This window comes from Ahaetulla prasina, chromosome 1 (assembly GCF_028640845.1).
Source record: "Ahaetulla prasina isolate Xishuangbanna chromosome 1, ASM2864084v1, whole genome shotgun sequence".
Lineage (NCBI taxonomy): Eukaryota > Metazoa > Chordata > Lepidosauria > Squamata > Colubridae > Ahaetulla > Ahaetulla prasina.
In genome coordinates this window covers 344,563,925-344,587,069 of record NC_080539.1, presented here as the reverse complement: position 1 = coordinate 344,587,069, position 23,145 = coordinate 344,563,925, and the positions used below count along the sequence as shown (strand labels likewise).

At 36.2% G+C, this 23,145-nt stretch overlaps 1 protein-coding gene across 11 annotated transcripts in view; it reads left to right on the top strand.

The window, feature by feature from the left end:
* Positions 1-23,145, top strand: part of SYNE2 (spectrin repeat containing nuclear envelope protein 2) — a 276,441-nt gene that overhangs the window by 239,038 nt on the left and 14,258 nt on the right. For all 11 annotated transcript variants that reach the window (XM_058162907.1, XM_058162909.1, XM_058162908.1 and 8 more), the window contains 9 exons: positions 2,370-2,528; positions 4,873-5,042; positions 12,957-13,119; positions 15,826-16,013; positions 17,080-17,230; positions 17,428-17,610; positions 19,582-19,722; positions 20,750-20,944; positions 21,750-22,032. In XM_058162907.1, the coding sequence (XP_058018890.1) occupies positions 2,370-2,528; positions 4,873-5,042; positions 12,957-13,119; positions 15,826-16,013; positions 17,080-17,230; positions 17,428-17,610; positions 19,582-19,722; positions 20,750-20,944; positions 21,750-22,032 (1,633 nt within the window). The remainder of the gene's footprint in view (positions 1-2,369; positions 2,529-4,872; positions 5,043-12,956; positions 13,120-15,825; positions 16,014-17,079; positions 17,231-17,427; positions 17,611-19,581; positions 19,723-20,749; positions 20,945-21,749; positions 22,033-23,145) is intronic.

Sequence of the window (23,145 nt, the reverse complement as noted above, 5' to 3'; positions counted from 1 at the left end):
AGTCTCCCAAATATAATTCATATTTCCAGCTTAAATTCTTAAATTTTTATCCAATCTCCAAAAATAAACAATATTCTATCTTCTCATATCTTTAATATCACTTACATAAATCAAATAACATTGCTAATATTAATATTTCTTCAATTTACCTTACATCTGTCAAATAACATTATTAAAATTATAACTTATATCCAAAATATATCAATTATAACAATTAAATTCTATTTAAGCAAATACCAACATTACATCCATAAATTTTTTGGAAAAATTGTTTTCCAGAACAATTTTTTGTACTTTTTTGTTTCTGGAAGGGGAGTTAAGATCTTACAGAGAGGAGTGACTATGGATTATGACTTATGTTGTATTTGTATCTTATGTTGGATGTTGTATTTTAATTTATGATTATTAATCTTATACCCTGTACTTTGTTCTGGGAAGTCTCGAGAGTGGGAGGGAGGGAGGGAGAGGGGAGAGAGAAAGAGAGAAGGATCAATGTAAAGGAATGATTGAAGATATGTAATTAAGAAATAGAAATAATTTGAAATGAAATCAGGCTGCTCAGCTGCCATTTCAGAAGGGAATGGAAAGGGAGAGGAGAGAATGAAGGAAGAAAGTAGGTAGGAAAGAGAGAGGGAGAAAAGGGGAAAGGAGAGGAAGAAGAAAGGGAAAGAGAGGTTAGAAAGGGTGGAAGAGAAGAGTAGGGAAGGAGGAGAGGATGTAGAAAAGCGAAGGAGAGGAAGGATGAAGAAAGTAGAAGAAAGTAGAGAAGGGAGGAGGAAAGGTTTGTTAAGGAAGGAAGTGGTAGCTGGGCAGGTCCGAATAAGTAACAAATGAAAGTTAATGACTAATGTTGAATAAGAGACTGTATATTGAATAGGTTGTTGGAAAATGGAAATAAAACTTTTTTACTATATATAGTATTATTAATATTTATTATATTTTATTTTGTACCTAATATTTTAAATTGATTTACACTGCTGAGTTATTGGGCACTTTAGAAATATAAAAATACAGGCAGTCCTTGACAGTTTTGTTAGTGACCATTCAAAGTTACAATGGCACTGAAAAAGCGATTTATGACCATTTTTCATGTGATCAAAATCCAGACACTTGGCAACTGACTCATATTTATGACGGTTGCAGTGTCCTGGGATCATGTGATCACCTTTTGCATCCTTCTGACAAGCAAAGTCAAAGGGAAAGCCAAATTCACTTAACAACCATGTTACTAACTTAACAACTGCAGTAATTCATTTAACAATTTTGTAAAGAAAGGTCATAAAATGGGGTCATAAATTTTCTCACTTAGCAACAGAAATTTAGGGTTCGGTTGTGGTTGTAAGTCAAGGACTACCTATAATTCAAATTGACAAGGCCTCATACGACTTTACCACAGAATCCACCGCATTGTAGAAATGATCTTACATTCCTGAATGCTGAGTAGACGCAAAGTAAAAGCAGATTGAAGCTCTTTTAATGTAGCTTGTCTTTCACCAATGACCATAATAAATATAGCTATGTATGTAACACAATGATCATAATAAATATAGCTATGTATGTATGTCTGTTATCTATCTGAAATTTAAACCAGAGTAAGCACAAGCTACAGGTTGCATGTTTTTATGGCCTTCCTCAGACATAATATTAAGGCATATATTTTTGGTTTACTGTGATATATAGCAATAGCACTTAGACTTATATACTGGTTCACAGTGCTTTACATCTAAGTGGTAGATGGTTTACAGAGTCAGCATATTGTCCCCAACAATCTGAGTCCTCATTTTACTGACCGCAGAAGGATCTCAGAATTGAACTCCTGGAGTGAGAAGTGAGTTAGCCTGCAGTACTGCTTTCCACCATGGCTCTATGAACTTATATAATATATGAACTTACCCAGTTTTGCTTAGTGTCCCACATGAAGAACATCACAGTGTCTTATTCAGATACCAATATCTTTTAAAATCCAGGATAATAACATTATGTTTAAACACAATATGTATTGTCATCCCATCTACTTAACTCAAATAAGTCTACCATGCATAGGCATAGTGCTCAATTTTGCCATTTTAATGGACTTACAAGTGAGATGATCTGGTGTTTTCTGGATAAGCTTTACATTTCTTTGTTATATCAAAGATTTTTCCATCACTACCCAAAAATGGGGGGAAATATTATTTGTAAGTGAAGGAATTGTTTGAGGATGTTATTGAATTCTGCAGTGAAATCTGTAGGGAGAAATATTCTTTTTATCTGCTCATGGATTGCATCAGTAAACTTTGGCTCCTCCCAAAATTTAATAGAGAATAAATTTAATTAATTTAATTTAATTAATTTAATTTAATTAATGTCATCTATATCTTCCTCCATAGGTTTCTCTGCACAAGCAAGATATTGAGGAACAACTCAATGCCTGGATTGTGTTCAATGAAAAAAATAAGGAGCTGTGTACTTGGCTGATGCAGATGGAAGAAAAAGTTCCTCAATCAGCAGATATCAGTATTGAAGACATGATAGAGAAGCTGCAAAAGGTGAGTAAACTTTATTGATGTACACAGAAGTTTATTCTTGTTTAGGTATGCTTGCCATATTGAAGTTTTAGGAGAGATCAATAAGAACTAACTTAAAACACCTTGATTTAAACTTCTCCTTTTCTCAAAGCTGCAAAATGTATAAATCCTTAGTCTTCTGTGGTGATTATTTTTTAGTTATTTAAATTGATACCTAACCTTTATTTTTTTTAAAAGCTTACAAAATATTATAATATGAGAGTTCCAAATCTTAAGTATACAATTGAAAAGTTGTATACACAAGGAAAAAGGGAGATGGAGGGAAAAGATAAAATGTAAGCTTAAATATTTTTTCTTCAACTTTCTTCAACTTTATGTAACAGTCATCTAGGAGAAATTAAATGAAAGGGTTTGTTTACAGTAGCTAGAAGGCCAACAGAGTTTATCAACAGAGGTGATGTAATGGTTAGGCTTCTTTTCTTTTTCTGTGCTCAGTAGGCTGATGGATTTAAACTATTATTTAAAGCAGGGGTGTCCAAACTTGGTCCCTTTAAGACTTTTGGACTTCAACTCCCAGAGTCCCTCAGCCAGCAAAGCTGGCTGAGGAACTCTGGGAGTTGAAGTCCAAAAGTCTTAAAGGGACCAAGTTTGGACACCCCTGATTTAAAGGCAATTCTCAACGTCTGTTTGGCCTTCTTTTCATATTTAAGGCAATGCCTTATTTGAGGCAAGCTGAGCTGCTGGTAATTTCAACTCAAGGCTATATTTATGTAATTTCCTTGGCAAAAGTTTGAAAGTTGCTTACATTTGACTTCTTCCAGGATATTTTCTTCAACTTCCTGGTCTGTCTAGCAGCTTTATGATTCAAGGGGTTCATTCAGACAGCCTCTTTGCCGATGCTCCAAGAGAGCTCAATTTTTGCAGAGGTCATAGCCTCACAGAGTTTCCTCTATTTTCCATCCAGCTGCTGAGACAGGCTGAAAACAGGGATGGAGATTATGTCCTGTGGGATTTCAATTGCTAAGGAGAGCCCCTTCCAGTCCAGTTCTGTATCCCTAGGATCAGTGGTGAAATCCAAATTTTGTTACTACCAGTTCTGTGAGCATGGCTTTGTGGGTTTGGTGTGGTGTGGTGTGACTTTGTGGGCATGGCTTTGTGGGCATGGCAGGGGAAAGATACTGCAAAATCTCCATTCCCTCCCCACTCCTGAGGGAAGGATATTGCAAAATCTCCATTCCCACCCCACCCTGACACCAGCCAGAGGTGGTATTTGCCAGTTCTCTGAACTACTCAAAATTTCCAATGCCGGTTCTCCAGAACCTGGCAGAACCTGCTGGATTTCAGCAGATTCATTTCTGCTTTAGTTGCCAGAGAGAAAGAACCTTATCCTGCAGCTATTTTTTGTGGGGTTCAGAAGACTAAATGTGAACCTTCTGCCAGCACAGAAACATAATGGAACTTTTCTTCTGTTAAGATTTGGTTCAAGGACAATGGCTTGCTTGTCCAGGACCAGGTTGGAAAACGATCTAAGACTGTTCAACCTCACCCCTCCATCCCTGTGGTAGCTCCTCCTCAGCAGATTGATTCCTCTTTCCCATTTAACTAGCAGAATGTTTTACTAGCCTAGGGCAGGGGTCTGCAAACTTGTCTCTTTTAAGACTTGTGGATTTCAACTCCCAGAGTCCCTCAGCCAGCTGGCTGAGGGACTTTGAGAGTTGAAGTCCACAAGTCTTAAAAGAGCCAAGTTTGCAGACCTCTGCCCTCGGGTAATAGAAATATAACTCTTTTTAAATGAATACTTTATTTTCACCCCATGAAAGGAAAGCATTAAGAAGGAAAATGCAACCCATGTTTTCTCGCTTAGGCTTAAAGATAAAATAAGAGGGAACTGGTTACAGTATTTTTAATATAACCAACTATTCAGGGGGGTTTTCCACCGTGAAAATACTTGAAACCTACAGGGGGAGGGCCTTCTCCGTGGGGGCTCCTGCCCTCTGGAACGAGCTACTTCCAGGGATACGCCAACTCCCTGACCTCCGGACCTTCCGACGCGAGCTGAAGACATTTTTGTTCCATCGCACAGGACTGGCCTAATAGTTTTTAATGGGTTTTTTTACTAGAGTTTTAATGTTTTCAACCAAATTTGAATTAGTTTTTTAAATTTGTTTTTAATTTTTGTATCTGTTGTTTTACCTGGCAGTAAACCGCCCTGAGTTCTTTGCGAGAAGGGCGGTATAGAAATTAAAATAATAAATAAATAAATAAATAAATTTAAGCTTCTTTCTGTAAATGTCTAACTTTTGTTTTTACCTTTTCCATTTCATGCAAAATGTATTAATTTAAAAGTTAAAATTCTCTTGTTTAGGATTACATGGAGGAAATCAATCTGTTTAACGAAAGTGAGCTAGTTCACTTCAAGCAAATGGGCAATCAATTGATCAAATCTAGCAACCAAAGTAGAGGGGCTGAAATTGAAGAGAAACTCAACAAAATTAATGACCGCTGGCAACACCTCTTTGATATCATTGGAGGACGGTAAGTCCGTGTTCATTAATTGGCATATAAGCATGGTAAAATTATAAAAGAAATAACAACTTCAGTAGAAGTTTGTCTGAAATAGTATATAATTTACTGCTTGAGCAGGGGGTTGGACTAGATGACCTCAAATGTCCCTTCCAACTCTATTATTCTGTTAGAGTCCTCAAGGTTGATTTATGCATTACATTTTAGTCAATGTACATTTTAGTCACACAATGTAAGGTGTGATGGTAATTCATCTATGTTTTGTGAGTAGGTGCTACCCCAACATCCTGTTTAGAAAGAGATGATTGGTTGGTTAACTGCTACTTTATCTTAAACATATGCTAAGTGACAAACTGGTGAACACATCACATTTCTTTCAGCAGTATGTCTGTTGACTGGCAGTCACTGTCCAACATTTTAGCAGTTGTATTTCCCAAGAATTACCTCTGAAGCATACAACAACTAGTTTTCCATGTCTGCAATATCAGATATTTGGATTATATTGTAATATTGGTACCATCTAATAATAATATAAGATTTGCAGAGTTTTCAGAAATTTAGAAAAGAGACAAAGGATGAAGAAAAGAATAAGAGACCCATGTTTCAGCCTCAGCCCTTTCCTGGAAAGATTAAGAGAGATTTAGCTGAACTGAGACATTGTGCATGCCTTTTCCCTATAAAATATCATTGATTTATGTGTTAGGAAAAGCAAGGTATCATAAAGATCTCTACTTCACTATTAGAGAGGGAGACTAGAGAAATCAATTATTTTGGGCACTTGGATAGGCAGGTAAGAATAACATTCAAATATGGCTTCATTAATCCTGTATTGCAGAAGGGAACTTATTTATTGTAAAAGACGGATGAAGTGAACCTGTGCTGGATTAAGGGTGCATTCTATTTTGCCATTAATTTATGTCAGGAAACTATTCCATTTGCACGGATTTATACATTCATCAAATTTCAAACAATTTGAGCATATTTAGATGATACAATGAGCTACTATAATCATTTTCCCCCCAGAAGCATATAATCCTACCCTATGACTGCTTCCTAGATCAGCACAGCCAAGAATTTCTGCTTTTTTAAAAAGCTCACCACAAGGTCTTCATGATTCTCCCCAGTAATAAGAGAGCTTCCCAAAAGCATTCATAAGTGTGTGTGTGTGTGTGTGTGTGTGTTATTTGCACCTATGCCTATGGAAATTCTCAGTCATCCAGGTCATGGTTTTCCCAAATAGGCTTTTTCAAAAGGCAAATGGACTTTGTTTTTCCTTGAAGACATTTCACTTCTCATTCCAAGAAGCTTCTTCAGTTCAGCTGGAGAAACGCCTTTGAGGAAAAACTAAATCCAGTTGCCTTTTGAAAAAGCATCTTTGGATTTACACCTGTGCTCTTCTCTGGGCAAAGAATTCAGTGATGGAGGGAAGGAATTAACCAATAATCCAAATTTATAGCATATCTCATCCAAATATGTCCTTTTTTTAAAATTTTATTGCCAGAATTTCACTAAATGGTGGTCATAAGATCTATGTATTTTGTGCAAATAATTGTTGGTTTTAAATCAACTATAACAAATGGGTATAACTGAGAAGCATTTTAATGGCAACAAAAACAACTTGGGAGCCACTGGTCAAAACAGATCATTGTAGTAAAGACGTGGCTTCACCTTAAAGCAATAAACAGCTGGAGACATATGGGCAAATTAGACAAGTTTTTCACTTGTGCTTCTTATCCTTTGAGTTGCCATAAGGCTTTAGCTGCATGGGGCTTTGTTGTGTTTCCACAGTGCGCAAACACACTTGGCTTCTGCCATGCACAAAGGCTTTCTTTGTGCAGAGAAGCAGCTGGAAAAGGATGTGTGTCTAACCAGGAGCAGTTTGGGGAACTTAGTGTATCTATGAACAATACAACAAGAACAAATTAATAACATAGAGACATCTGTTTTAATGTTGATGCATGCAAATTTTGTGGAACTTCTTGAGCTGTTTCATGTAGCAATGTTGGAGATACCTTGAGACATGGGAAGAAGCCTTAAAAATTAAAAAGGACAAAGTGTTCCTCATTTGGAGGGTGAATTTTTCCCCCCAAAATATGTTTCTATGTTCTTTAGATCAGAGTGAAGCTTTCTCCTACCAGGGTGCTGAAATGAAATAATATACGTGATCCTAATACATACATCAAAGAGATGTGAATTTAATCCTCTATCTCTGATAGGACTTTAAAATGCTTTTACTGCTCTGCATTATTTTGTTAATTATTTTGTCTTTCATTCCTCTTTCTTTGATCCCATACTTATGACATTTAGAAGTTTCTGGAGCAGAGAAGTATTTTATGTGTTTGTAATACTGTATGAAGTATATTATATACAGATATTGCTTTATAAAGATACAGAGGCTATAGTGAACCAAATGCTGAATGAGAAGTATCCATTATTCCTGATATTACATTAAATCAAGGAGTATATCACTGAAGCATTTTTGCAATTCACACCGTTTTATGCTATTTGTGTGGTAACATAAATGAAATAAATTAAGTCCTAATGATGTCATTACACAAATGAATTAAGTCATGGTGGAATTTGGTCTGTTCCATGCAGTCTGTTGCCTCAAGGTCTCTATATTCCTGGTCTTATTTTATAGAATATTTTTGCTAATACAAGCAGTTGAAATCCTGTATAAACTGCAGGTGTGCCATTCAATCTAAAGACAAATTCAAGATTAAATTCTCAAAATAAGATACATGCTGCCAATGTATTTTTAGTCAGGAAATTGTAGTTGTGTAATTCTGTCATTGCACAAAGCTTTATAGACATTATTAACAAGCTTCTTTGGCTGGTTTCCCATGTAACAAATCAAGGAAATGATTTGTGATACTGTTGAGGGCAGAAGACAGATCTTTTCCATAAATCAAACCTAACCATCCTAAAAAGGGATGTGGAGTGCACTGTGTTTCAAGGACACACTATTTTGTGCAATTCAAGAATGTAGGGTTTGTCCTCTAGATATATTCCTCCATGCATTCCAGGGGTGGCCTGGCAGTTTTCAGAGCTCTGAACAGGAAGCATCTTTTTCTTATGAGTGCATGTCTGCTCCTAAACAGGTTTGCTAAAGCAAATTAACAAATAGGCAACAGTATGTTGATTAACATAAGGATGTCTCCTTTTTGGATGGAATGTTTTGGACTATTAGAAATGATACCATGCTGCGTCCTTGCTCTCTTAAATTATGTTGGCTTTTTTCCTTCATAAAGTGTTCAATCTCTTTTGTTGTTTATAGGTTATCAAAAATAATAATAAGACTTGGAAATGCCTCAACATAAAATTACCATAGAAAGATATAAATTAAACAAAGTTGTATTTTATGATATCCTTCTCATTAGTCTCTTTTAAAATGTTAAATTTGAAATATAGAGTTTTAATAGGGTCCCTCAATATGCTTTCATGTTTCATTAAGGAAAAGTAAAAATGATAGATATTAAGTATATAAATTATGAGTCATGTTTTGCATAACTCGGTTTACCTTTTTAAGCAGAGAAGCCCGGAGACCACATGCAGCCTATTAGCATACCTCCTGCAGCCACCAGAATCTCCCAGATTAGGACAAAGTAAAAATAAGTTTTTAAAAAATCCTTAAAATTTAAAAAAGGGTTAAAGTGGTTATTTAGACTTGCAAAGCTCTCCCCCATGATGAGCCCATACCTATCCTTGAGGATTCATACTCAGTCAGGGCAAGTAGTCCTCAATTTACAATTATAACCATAGTCATTGCAGTTGTACGTCAAGGCGTCACATCACAGCCTGATTTTTAAATTCTAAATTTTAAATTTTAAACTTTTAATGGTAATTTTATTGGGTATTTTATATGGTCAAATGGACGGTTTTAATTTCGGCCTTTTATTGAATAAGCTTTTTAATTGTTATTTTAATATGTATATTAACCATTTTAAATGAAGGCTGTACACCGCCCTGAGTCCTTCGGGAGAAGGGCGGTATAAAAGTTTGATTAATAAATAAATAAATAAATAAAAATCACTGGATTTGAAATTACAAACCTTTTAATGATGGTCATTAAGCAAACAATACATTTGTTAATCCATTTTTCCCCAATTGTCAGAAACTGAAAGTAAACACTGGCCAAAAATAAATAAATAAATGTTGCAAACCATGGTCATGTGAATACAGGATGCTGCAAATGGCCATAAAGGGGAGCTGGTTGCCAAGTGCCCAAAATATGATCATGTGAACAGGTCGTAAGTAGTTCTGGGTAGGTCCATTGTAATTTCAAATGATAGTTAAGCAACCAGTCATAAATCAAGGACTACCAGTATTATCAGTACTGCAGTATCATCTATACAGTAACGTATATCATTGCTTTGCCCAAGTAGCATAATTCTCATTCATCAGGTGCTATTTGGAGAAAGGGAAATACTTGCTTTCATATTTACAAAATAGCATATAATTAGCTTTTTACCTGGTTCCCTGTGACAACTAAGTCATATCTGAAGTTGTACATTATCTACCCATTGAGACTTTCAGATCATCTCCGGGATACTAACAGAAGTACCTCTTAGATTCCATTGTTTTCTACATCCCTCTTCCTGTGCCTTGAGAAGTCCATTGGCACCTATATTATACTATTTTCAATGCAGTGCTGAGTAAAAACCACTTTTCTTTCATCTTAATTCCAATATCCTCATCAATCTTAAAATCTTATTTTGTGTAAGATTTTATATTACAAAATTATTATACTGTATTTGTAATAATGTTGTTTTACTTCAGTTGTGTTCCTTTTGATTTTATGCAGTTGCTGGTTTTGTTTCCTATGATTCTCATCTTCTCTTTTACCACTTGTAATGTTTTTAATGTTGGCTTCTGTTTTTAATGTTGGCTTCTGTTTTTAAAGTTGGCTTCTGCCAACCTAGCAGTTTCGAAAGCACGTAAAAATGCAAGTAGAAAAAATGGGGACCAACTTTGGTGGGAAGGTAACAGCGTTCCGTGTGCCTTTGGCGTTGAGTCATGCCGGCCACATGACCACGGAGATGTCTTCGGACAGTGCTGGCTCTTCAGCTTTGAAACAGAGATGAGCATCACCCCCTAGAGTCGGCAACGACTAGCACGTATGTGCGAAGGGAACCTTTACCTTTACCTAATGTTTTTAAATGTTTTCTTGTACGGCAGCCAGACAAGCTTCCAGTAAAATAAATAAATAAACTTCAGGTCAAAATCTCCACCCTTATATTTGGTGTCTATGACAGGGAATGGAGCAATATAGAGTATGATCGTGTGAGATTATAGCCTAGGACACATAAATTATGCTACCTAATAGAGTGGGAAGGGAAGATGTTTAGCAGATGTCTGCCATTTGAGTAGCATTTTCACATTGAGCATTATGGTCCTGCAGGCAAATCACCTGCAAGTAAAAAATTGGTGTGTGTTTTTTCACAAGAGAAATAGTTGGTTCCTTTTTTATTTTTCATTTTAGCTCTTGGTTTGAATCTGGTATTGTTGACAGATACCAAATCAGAAGAAAAATAGCATTTGTTTTTTAGCAGCATTGTTCATCATGGACCTACGGGTGTGCGCATGGGCATATAAGCACCACACTCTCTCTAGTTAGGGCTCAAAGGAAGGAAAGGGGAAGGCCTGAGATTCCTCCCCCTCACCCCCCAACTCTCTTCTTTCTATGTGGGAGAGATGTTAAGGCAGTGATATTAAATAGGGCATCCAAGGAGGAGGGGTTTCCTTTTCCTCCAGTGCTCGGCTCAGTCAGATGCTGTCCCTGCAGCTTTGGACTGATAAGCTAAGGAATGCTTTTCCCTTATAAACAGTAAGTGCATTTCTGGTCGTCAAGAGTCTGGTGAGAATAAAATTGTACGATGCGGTAGGAGACATGTCTGTGTGCTGCAGTGGTCATGGGGGATGGGCCCAGCTCTTGTCAGAATGGATGGCGATGTGTGTGTGTGTGTGTGTGTGTGTGTGTGTGTGTGTGTGTGTGTGGTCCGTGGAGGGAGGATTGGACAAAAGGTGTGGTGAGGGGAGGAGAATTGCAAGCCAATAAATAACATTCAGGGGCTTCTCCCTCTTTGTTGAAATCAACCCTTTGCTTTCCTCATCATTGCCGAAAGAGATGAGTACCTGCCCCCTTTATGAGTAAATGAATTGACAGCAGGACAGGTCTGCATCCCCCACCCCCACCCGGCCACTCCGAATGCTGTCTCTGTCCATGGAATCTGGCATGAGTAGAATCCATTTACATAAAGGCTTGTGGTTGCATGTTGCTTATGATGGCTCTGGGGAAAAATGGCAAATCTTTTTCCTATTTGGAATATTAATTTATTTCATTTTTTTTTTAAAAAACCAAACCCTGCCTTATATACTAGTTTGCCCTTCATCAGATTGGCATCAGATGCTTTGTAATGTTCAGGTCCCTTGATCTTTTTTTGTATTTTCTCCAACAACAACACGGAAAAAAATGACTTATGACCATTTTTGACACTTATGACCACTTCAGCATCCCCATGGTCACGTGATATACATTTGGATACTTAACAATTGTTTCATATTTATGACGGTTGCTGTGTCCCCGGGTCATGTGATCACATTTCGCAACCTTCTGACAAGTAACGTCAATGGGGAAGCCAGATTCGCTTAACAACCAGGTTGATAACTTAACAATTTCAGTGATTCACTTAACAAGAAAAGTCATAAAATGGGGCAAAACTCAGTTAACTGCAGTGGTGCAGTGGTTAGAGTGCAGTACTGCAGGCTACTTCTGCTGACTGCTGGCTGCCTGCAATTTGGCAGATCGAATCTCACCAGGCTCAAGGTTGAGTCAGCCTTCTGTCCTTCCAAGGTGGGTAAAATGAGGACCCAGATTGTTGGGGACAACATGCTGACTCTGTAAACTGCTTGGAGAGGAATGTAAAAGCACTGTGAAGCAGTATGTAAGTCTAAGTGCTATTGCTAGTGCTATTAACAAATTTCTCACTTAGCAGCATAAATGTTGGGCTCAATTGTGGCCATAAATTGAGGACTACCTATACTGTCTAATTGCTCAGGAGACTTATCAAATTCAAGTAACATATCAACCCCACTATTCAGAAGGATATTTAGATTGAAATATAAGCATGCATTTTGCTTGACTTTTTAAACCATGTCATTAAAATAAAAAGATTTTAAAAGCAAAATTCATTCTGTCATGATAATTCAAGTTGCCTGGTAGGAGTTTTTTGTTTCTCTGCCATTCTTTGTATCTCTCCAGAATCTTTTCAGATTTTGAAAGATACATACAACTGATATAGGAGAAGAAAATAATATTGTTCTGGGAATATCACTTTTAACAGATTTATGGAAATTTGAAAAGTTGCAGAGAAGAACAAGATGATGAACAAGCGACTAATTGGTTGCTCCAACAGCTTAATTTTTTAGGGATATCAAGATATGTGATCAGTATCTAGGATCTATTTCATCTTAGAATTTTGCTGCAAATTGAAGATTTTTCATCTCATATTGGAAGCAAAATGGCTGTTTCTATCAGATGTAAGACAGTACTTCTGAAATAAACACTTCTATGTTAAAGTGACAGATGATTTAGAAATTAATATATTTGTACAAATAGCTGTTTTTGAACCTTATAGTTCTTCTTTGTTCTAAAGGAATGTCAGTAGTCAAGTAGTAATTTGATTGTGTGATTACTTCCCCCAACCTGATTGGATTGAACTTCAGCTTTCTCCAAATGTTGGCTGGGATGACTGGAGTAATACTCCAAAATAGGTTGAAAGCAGCAGCTTGGGGTAAGTTGTTGCTTTGAATACAAAGGTTGATGTCTATCGAAATTCAATTGAATGAAAAGTGACATGCCACAACTATGCACATATATACAGACAACCTTTCTTACATGCGTTATACTTTTCTTGATTATTCCAGAGTGAAGAAGTTGAAAGATACCTTTGCTTTCATACAACAGCTGGACAAAAACATGAGTCATCTTCATACATGGCTGGCACGCATTGAATCTGAGCTTTCTAAACCTATTGTTTATGACATCTGTGATGATCAAGAAATACAAAGGAGACTCTCAGAGCAGCAGGTAGTGTGAAAAAAAAGTAGAACTGAAAGAGTTGGGCCAATGTTTAACTCAATTAGTGATCCTGAGATCATTCCCTTCTTCGTATATCAATGTTAGATATTCCTCTTCCCAAGTCTTTGGTATTGTTTTTATTATTTGAATTTCATGCATTATCTTCAATAATGGTTCTACTCAATTCTCTTCTACATTGTTATACTATAGAGCAGGGCTGTCAAACTCCTGGCCCATGGGCCAGATGCGTCATGTGTTGGCCATGCCCATGTCTGGTTTAGCGAAGGGGTGGGGAAGTCCCGATATATCACATGACAATGGTGTGACGCCATGAGTTTGATACACTTGCCATAGAGGTCATCAACCCTTCTGGGCCTGGTGCTTTATTTTTTTATTGCTTTTTTAATCTCTTAAATTATTATTAATTTCCATAAGATTTCTCTATGTTCTTATGTAAAATTTTAGGCTTTGAATTTTAAATATATGTTTCTAAATTTCCTTCGTCAATATTTTTTATCTAGAATGCAATTCCTTAAAAAATTTTTTGCAAATTTCTCTATTTTTTTATTCTTGTATAGACTGTAATAATTTTTCTTTCTCTGTTGCTCCAAACATCCTTCTTTCTCTTTTCTAATTTGATAATCCAGAAGTTTCCCCTGATTTGTTTGCATTACAACATAATTTTGTTGGGCATAGTTTATCCTGAAATTCTACCATTTCCAATAAATCTAACTCTTTATTTAACTTTCTTAATACTTGTCAATCTGGACTGGTTTTACAAAGCTTTTCTAATTCCTTTACTTTCTCTTCAAATTGTGATTTTCATCTATTATGAAAGATTGCATTTTCCAGCTGTGGTCTTTCAGAGACATTCTCCTTTGATTCATCTCTCCTGCCAAAATAATATTTCCAATTATTTATAACTTCGTTAGCAGCTCAGATTAAGGCTCTGGCTTTAGTTGTAGTGAAGTGATATATTATAGCACCAGGAATTGCTTATAGACTCTGTATACACCCCAATGTAGATACACACACACACACATGCACACACAGAAACACACACACACACACATACACACACAAATACTGAAACTCATGGGGGTTGTCTCTATCAGTATATCTAACACAGAATACTAAAGTAGAATCACTAAATTTTTGACACAATTTATTGAAGAACAAAGGCAGAACAAACAACTAGGAATGCTGTTGTTTTTATGCCCTGCTTGTAAACTTTAGAGGCGTATGTTTGTCTACCATACCTAGCACAATGTTGAGTTAGATCATTCTATTAGTTTCATATAGCAGATCTTTTCATGTAGTTTAGAAAACCGATCACTTTACTTGGAATGCCTATTAATAATTTAAAAGTGTCCCAGATTTGCAGTTTTTATTGAATGCTTTAAGAGTCTGAATCATGAATTGCTGTGGTCAGTTCCTACCTTGTCTCTATAATATATAGTCAGAAAGAAATAGGAAAGAGAGAAAAAGATAATCCATTGAGAAGTTTTCTTGAATGTTAAATAAAAGTAAGCTTTGTAGGAATACTCATATTCATGCAATTTGCAGTCTTTTCAATGGATATTGACCAGCAGAATACCTGAATACATTGTGTTGCATTGGCTGTGCCTTGTGGCCTTCTAATTTAATTGATAGAATAAGAGTTTCAAAGGAAAACCTTACCTTCTAGGCTAGATGAACTTTTTTTAAAAAAATTTGCATTTATATCCCGCCCTTCTCTGAAGACTCAGGGTGGCTTACACTATGTTAGCAATAGTCTTCATCCATTTGTATATTATATACAAAGTCAACTTATTGCCCCCCAACAATCTGGGTCCTCATTTTACCTACCTTATAAAGGATGGAAGGCTGAGTCAACCTTGGGCCTGGTGGGACTAGAACCTGCAGTAATTGCAGGCAGCTGCTGTTAATAACAGACTGCATTAGCAGTCTGAGCCACAGAGGCCCTCTACTATATGTACTATATATATATAACTTCTTACTATATGATTGAATACAAGCAATTGCTAATCATTTATATATTGTTGTCAAGAAAATTATATAGGTGGATCCATGAATTTGCCATGTGTTAAGCTTGATTCAAAGGAGAGTAGTTTTTTAAGGATATGCAGGTAAAGAGGATTGATAGTAACAGGTAATACCGAGACTGTGAAACTTTTGAGGCATTAGAAGAATAACATTTCTAGAAAGAATTCAGTGTTTGAAAAAGAATGTCTCTGATATCCATTCAAATCCATTTGTATATCAGTGCTTTTAACTACCAAAATGCAAAGCGGGAAGTGCAGTAGCAAGATTTTGCTATGCGTAGGATGATATAGTTTAATATTTAAATATGCTATATTTTAATATATGCTAAAATTTGTTTAGGTAAAACTTTTTTCAAGCTTATCAGTGGGGGAATTAAATGTTTAAATGTTCCTCCATAATAATCCTCCCCAAATGTAATGTTATGGAGAAAACTTAGAATGATTGCCACTATTGGGTTATATGTGCAGCTTCTTATTTGAAGAGTGTGTGTACCTATTTGATCTGTTACCAACAGTCTGTCGTAACTAATGACTAATATATAACAATCATTAGGAAAGTCTTTGGATATGGAATGTCTGATCTTTCATGTGACATATCAGTGGCTTCTTCTGTTGTGTTGTATGAAACTAAATACTATAACTGGAAATGACTTTTTGTTTATGGTTGTAGGACCTGCAACGGGATATTGAACAGCACACAGCAGGAGTGGAATCAGTCTTCAATATATGTGAGATCTTGCTGCATGATTCTGATGCCTGTGCCAATGAGACCGAATGCGATTCAATCCAGCAGACAACAAGGAGCTTAGAACGGCGGTGGAGAAACATCTGTGCCATGTCTATAGAGAGGCGGATGAAGTAAGCCATTGTTTCTCTTCTTTCTAAAAAAACCCCAAAACATGTTAGTTTTTTAAACAATATCTATGAAAAGCCCAAATAATCTATTCTTGAAAGAAAGAACAGATAAGTAATTTACTGCATAAAAAAATATTAGCTTAGTGCTATAGCTTATGTTCATTGGTCTCTGCTTCATTCTTCAAATAAAAAGAAATGATGTGAAAATCTCTAAACTAAAAACTTCAAAATCTAAGGAAATACATTTATTGTCTGGGATGAGAGAATTTAAATGTCAATGGTTTATTCAGTTCTTTGCTCCTAGTTGTGGTAACTAAAGCTAGAATAAATTATTTAAAATGTTTTAAAATGCCTTCAGTCGATATTATTCCAAAATGACAAATTTAACATTTGATTAACTTACATACTTTACTTAAGCTACAAGGCACAGATTTTCCAGGCACAGAACATGTACTATATTATATATTTGGTATATGCATTTTTCTGCCTTTGAAGTGTTGGTATATGTCTCTGGGAAAATGCCAGAATGCAAACCAAATCTCATAGTTAAGATTGAATACTATGTATATCTTATTGTATATCAGTCTACAAACCTGACACTCCAAGTCTAGGGATTTGGGATTAAAAGAAGAAATAGCCAACTGAGTTATGAGGAAATAAAATGGAAGTCTTTAAAAATTATCTTTTTGAATCATTTTAATTTAGTATTTCAAGTTAAGGTCATATATATTTTTTTCTGTCCTGGAGGAAATAAATTTTAGTTAAAACTTAGTTTGAATGTTTTTCATTCAGGATATTTCTGAATGCTAGTGGAAGAGAATATATCCAGGTCAGGATATCCAGTTTTCTGAGTTTGATTGTTTGATGCCGATTTCATAACATCGTCAATGCCAATGCTAGGAGTATTGAATGCACTTTTTTAGTTGAATTGAGTATAGTTTATTGGATTGGATTGGATTTGGTTTGGTTCAGTTTCGATTGAAACATAAATGAATTTTGATGCAGGACATGTCTTGCAGAAAGAGATTCATATTTGCAAATAAACTGTTGCTGCTTGTTTCTGCAATAGGATTGAGGCAACTTGGCGACTATGGCAAAAGTTTTTGGAAGATTACTCTCGTTTTGAAGTTTGGTTGAAAGCAGCAGAGAAAACTGCAGCTTATCCTAACTCTTCAGAGATTTTGTATGTAACAGCCAAGGAAGAGTTGAAGAAATTTGAAGTAAGGACTCCTTTTGTAGTTTTTCCATCTTTGTGTACAGATGTAAATTAGGTAAATTTACCAAATTGTGATATCAAACATATCCTATATTTTAATTTGTCACTTTTCTTGGGTAGCAACTTTCCTCTTTATTATTTTGAATGCATTAATTTTAAATCATTTGGGAAAACATAATATAAAATACTTTTTTTTCTTAGGCATTTCAGCGGCAAATTCATGAGCGACTAACCCAGCTGGAATTAATCAATAAGCAATATCGGCGGTTGGCCCGTGAGAATCGCACTGATTCAGCTAACAAGCTCAAGCAGATGGTTTATGAGGGTAATCACCGATGGGACAATCTTCAGAAACGTGTCACAGCAATTCTCAGGAGACTTAAGGTAGTTGCAAACAGGTTTGGAGAAGTATCTCTGGAGATTCTCAGTCATCCAGGTCATGGTTATCCCAAAGGTGTTTTTTCAAGAGGCAACTGGACTTTCTTGTTTTTTTTTGAAGAAGCTTTAAAGAAGCTTCTTGGATGAGAAGCAAAATGTCTTCAAAGAAAAAACAGAAAGTCCACTTGCCTCTTGAAAAAGAATCTTTGGGCTCGGAGACAAAGCAGATATTAAGAAATGTGTTTTCTTAAGGGAACAAGAGGTTGAGTTATGTAGTGCAGAATTGGCAACTTAAATATACAGCTCCCAGAATTGCCTGACCAGCATGCATTTTAAAACATCTTAAAGTTGCCAAGGTTGAGAAACACTGCTGTTATGGAACCATCACCTACACATTCTGACTTCCCAGGTGGAAATTATTTCAGTTCTATACTTAGTCAAATTTGCAGAATTAGGGAATTGTAGTGTCCGAGAGCAAATTGGTGTAGTGTTATGGTTAATGTAGCAATAGCATTTAGACTTATATACCACTATATAGTACTTTACAGCATTCTGTGAGCAGTTTACAACATCAGCATATTGCACCCAGCAATCTGGGTCTTCATAGTACTGACCTCGAAAGGATGGAAAGTTGAGTCAAGCTTGAGTTGGTCAGGGTTGAACTCCAGGCTATGGGCAGAGTTAGCCTGCAATATTGCATTCTAACCATGGTGCTATGAGGGCTTTTATAGTCTCCATGTAAGCATCATATATTAGAAAATGATCAAAATGTCCTGGGTTCAAATCCATACTTTGCCATGGAGCTTGCTGAGTGATTTTAGTCAGTTAACAGCCTCCTGATTGTAATGTGCTGTGCTTGTTAAATAATGAAAGAAACAGTTTGTACCAATCCTTGCCAGTTATAAACTAAAGGTGGGTTACCTGGTCCCTTCCAAATGTTTTGTATGACATTAAGGACATTCTATAGTCCTTAATCACTGGCCTTGCTGATTGGGTCTGATGGGAACTGAAGTGCAAAATATTTGTCATGCAGTATGTCATCTAACTTTGTGTTAAACAAATTATTCTTGTTGTTAACTTATTTGAATGAAGCTAATGATGCTAATATTGCCAATGCTTATAGAGAATTTAACACTTGTGGGCATTTATAAGCTTTAATAAAAGACTTAGAAAGATTGATAGGCAACTGAATAATGCTGGGATTCAATAACTATAAACCAATCACAAAAGTGACTGCACCAATTTTCCAACCCTTCTAATGAGACCTTGTTTAATATACCTTAAACTAAAGCAGGGGTGTCAAACTTGTATTGTCATGTCATCACATGACGTATCATGACTTTTTTCCCCTTCCTAAACTGGGCATGGCGTGGCCAGCACATGACGCATCCGGCCCATGAGCCACAAGTTTGACAGCTCTGAACTAGAGGATTTTTTTTCTTGTTATACTATTCCTTTAGCCCTTGTTTTATTTAGAGACATTAGAGATTCAATCTACAACCTCCTGCATGCACAAACTTGGTTTCAGTCCTGAATTTAAATCATGAGGAGAACTAAATGTGATTAGAATGTCAAACTAAAAAGCAGGAGATTCAGCTTCAAATCCTTTTTTAGTTATTAAATTCATTAGACCAGCCATATGCACGTATTCAAGCTTAACTGTCTTGTAGGATTGTTATGAGGCATGCAAAAGAATTGCGCATACTGCCCTAAACTCTTTGGCAGGGAAGATAGCTAAATCGAATCATTACATTTATATAATTGACTAACAACACTTGAGTGGCCTGAATCAGAAAGATTACCAATGTGCTCTGTGAAATTTACAGCTTGAGATACAGCGTAGAGTGAATGAATTTTTGCTTAATTGGTTCATAGCACATCAACACACTAAGATGTTAATAAATAGAAGACTTTTAAGGACACTGTGTGTTATGAGAACTATTGCTTTGAGTATCTGTATTATTTTATTGCCTTTAGCACTTTACCAATCAATGGGAAGAATTTATGGGAACAAAGGACAACATCATCCTGGTGTGGTTAACAGAAATGGATCTTCAGCTGACAAATGTGGAACATTTCTCAAAGAGTGATTTTGATGACAAAATGCGGCAGCTTAATGTAAATATTGACTTTTTAAAAAAAAAAAAAAAGTTTCATAACAGATTGGGTTTCAGACGTCCAACTGATTATCTGAGCCTGGTGCTTTTTATTTGGTACCCATATATCTATTAAGTTCATTTAAATAGAGTCCCATAAATTTAGAGAACACTATTTAAACCATTCGCTATCTAAATAAAACAAAGCTACATTTAGGATATCTGTAATAATAATAAGTTTGAGGTCTTTTTTATATCCAGAGTTGATCAATCCTTTCTCGCCACCATTCTTGCCAATCCGGCTTAAGGATATTTGTACAGGAATGTGTATAGGGACCCTACCAGATTCAGAGAATATTCTGCTTACCATTTGGCCAAAGCTCACATATAATCAAACACAAACCAAAAATAGCTTATTGGAAGCAGCCCTAAATTGCAACTGCTCTGCAGTTCCTAGAAAGCAAAGCTTTGCTCTTGTGTACCTCTGTTAAGTAAGGGAGTGTATATATTCCTTATGCTTTAGGCTTGTACATGTCTCTTAGCCTTTGTTTTGGAGTTCAGAAGGCTGGCTTGCCACCACATCATCTTTCTCTCAGAAACCTGAAAGATCTAGAAAGTAATTTGCACCCCATATTTGGTGACAGCAACTCAGAAGAGGTTTATCCTTCCTTGCTAATAACTTGTAAATCTCATTGACTCTACTATGATGGCACTTCTTCCTGCTGGGTTGAAATATTTCTGTGACATAAAGCCAAATCAACTAAAAAACAAACTGGTAAATTGATTAATAAACTAATATTTCTGTATTCCAGGTTAGAAAAAACTACCTAATAACTTTAGAAAAGGCAGAACTTTTCTTGAAGAGTGGACAGACAGCTTTATTTGCTTTATCTGAGTTAACTTCACCAAACTTTTCCATGCTGAAATATTCTGTGCTTCTCCTTATATGTTGCCATCCTCTCTTTATGAGATTGATTAATCTGAATTGCACTAATTAAGTAATATGTGTGGTAATACTTAGGAAGCATAATTATCTGTCTTTTAAACAGGGTTTCCAGAGGGAAATAACACTAAATACCAGTAAAATTGAACAGTTGACTGCTTCTGGGTTAAAGCTGATTCAAAAAAGTGAACCAGAAGATGCCATTATACTCGAAGAGGAACTAGAAGAATTTCGTAGTTACTGCCAGGAAGTGTTTGGCCGAGTAGCCCGATTCCACCAAAGACTGACATCCTGGCATCCAGTAAGAACTAATGAAGTTGTATCTTTGTGGAGCCCATGTTGTTTCTTTGCCAATAGATTCCTTTTCAAAAGCCACGTAGATAAAGAATAAAAGGCATGGAAGATGTATTTTCCAAACTTCCAATAATGGAAAGACTAGTTTTTTTCAATTTAAAGAAGGGATTATTATTATATCCAAAGAGTTTTTTCTTTGACTCCAGGGCACCTGGAAACTAAGCATGTAGGGTCTGATTAATGATTAGATATAGCTCATCAGGGAGGCCTGTCTATATGCTGTGAGTTTTAAAGAGAAGGAATATATGTATGCATTTATGAATGTGGGTGGATGGGTGTGAATCTGTGTGACAAATAAAACACAGGATGGGATAGGAACACTTTGTCCTAATTAAAGGACAGATTATTTCTTTTCTGAGGTTTTCAGTAGTTCCTGTTCTGTATCCAAGTGGCATGTGATTGAATGCTTCAATCACAATCGAAATAGAACTGTAGCATGATCACCTGCCCCCCCCACCCCCAAAGATCATGTAAAGTTGCAGAAGACAACCCTTGTCACAGCTGGCTGGGGAATTCTGGGAATTGAAGTCCATCCATCTTAAAGTTGCCAAGGGTGAGAAACACTGGTTTAGAAGAAAGAAGGGAGTGGGTAACTAAGAGTCTGTTATAGTTGGGTAGCTAATAAATTCAAATAGGTAATCCTACTTTGCAGGATTCCCATTTTTCTTGAACACTGAGAACACAAAGTAGTTTCAGAAGTAATTCATGTTAATAATTGTGTTCAATATCCGTATTTCTGTTGTCTTGTTGAGGGACTGGAAGATGAAAAAGAGTCTTCAGAGAATGAAGCTGATTCAGACCATGCAAGGGGGATGCAAACTGATCCTTGGCCAAAGAAGACAGTTCAGGAGGGGCCACCATCGCAGCAGTCTCTCTGTCACCTCATACCTTCTTTAGGGGGTCCCGAGAGGTCTGGCTGTGAGACACCTGTCAGCGTTGATTCCATTCCACTGGAATGGGACCACACCGGAGATGTGGGAGGCTCTTCCTCCCCTGAGGAGGAGGAAGAGGATTCATTCTTCAGCGCACTCTCAGGTAAATTCCAACCCACCATCCTATCAGGAAATGTTAATACCCACAAATACACAAACAGTTACACAATCCAAATACACAAAAGCAGTTACCCAGCTTTTAATTTTGAACCCTCGGTAATTGAGCTTTGCTGTGCTCCAAATTCAGTCATACCCATTTTATATATTACACAGAACGAGATGGAAAGGTAAAATGGAGACCTAAGAATTAAAGATGAATTTTTTTTAGGCTGCCTTAAAATGCAACATTGCAATTCAAAATATAATTCCAATAATTTGCCCTGTGAGAGCCAGTGTAAAAAATGAAATGCAGTCATTTGTCAGTATTCATCCCCTGAAGATTATACTGTAATACTGTTCTCCAATGAAAAAGCTATACATATCTGGATATTAGGGGAGAATATGAAGAAAAAGATATATTGGACATTCCGAAATGCATTGTAACACATACATTGCCTACAAAATCAGAGCACTGGGCAGAACAAAAATTCATATATGAGAAAAAGGGGATAGAATTAGGATGAGAGTGAAAAAATTAAGAATGGATAGATGGAGAAATGAACATATTTATCCATCATATCTGAACGGAACAATTTCACTCTACAACTGTGGACAGTGCAATATTTTTGAAGGAGAGGAGAGGTTCTCAGCTTGGCAGTAAACTATACCTGACATGTTGACTTGAAATATTTTTATTTGTGACTCTGAAAAGCCACTGTTAGTCATATTGCACTGTGCTGCCTAATATTGATAAATAGACCTGCTATAAAATAATGTTGGCAATAATGGGGCAATAAGTTGACTTTGTATATAATATACAAATGGATGAAGACTATTGCTTGACATAGTGTAAGCCGCCCTGAGTCTTCGGAGAAAGGTGGGATATAAATGCAAATTAAAAAAAATGTGCTTATGGTGGTAAAGCATCATTGCATGCTGAAAACTACCAGGTCAAAGTGAAAAATTTAGCATAATCCTTCCTGGTATGCTAGTTACTTAAAGCAGGGAACTTGTTATACTGATAAACATGTAGGGGGAAATTGAATGTTTTCTCTTTCTCTATCTCAATACCTTTTTGTTCAATTTGTTCTTATTTATTTTCTTCGTTAATCAAATC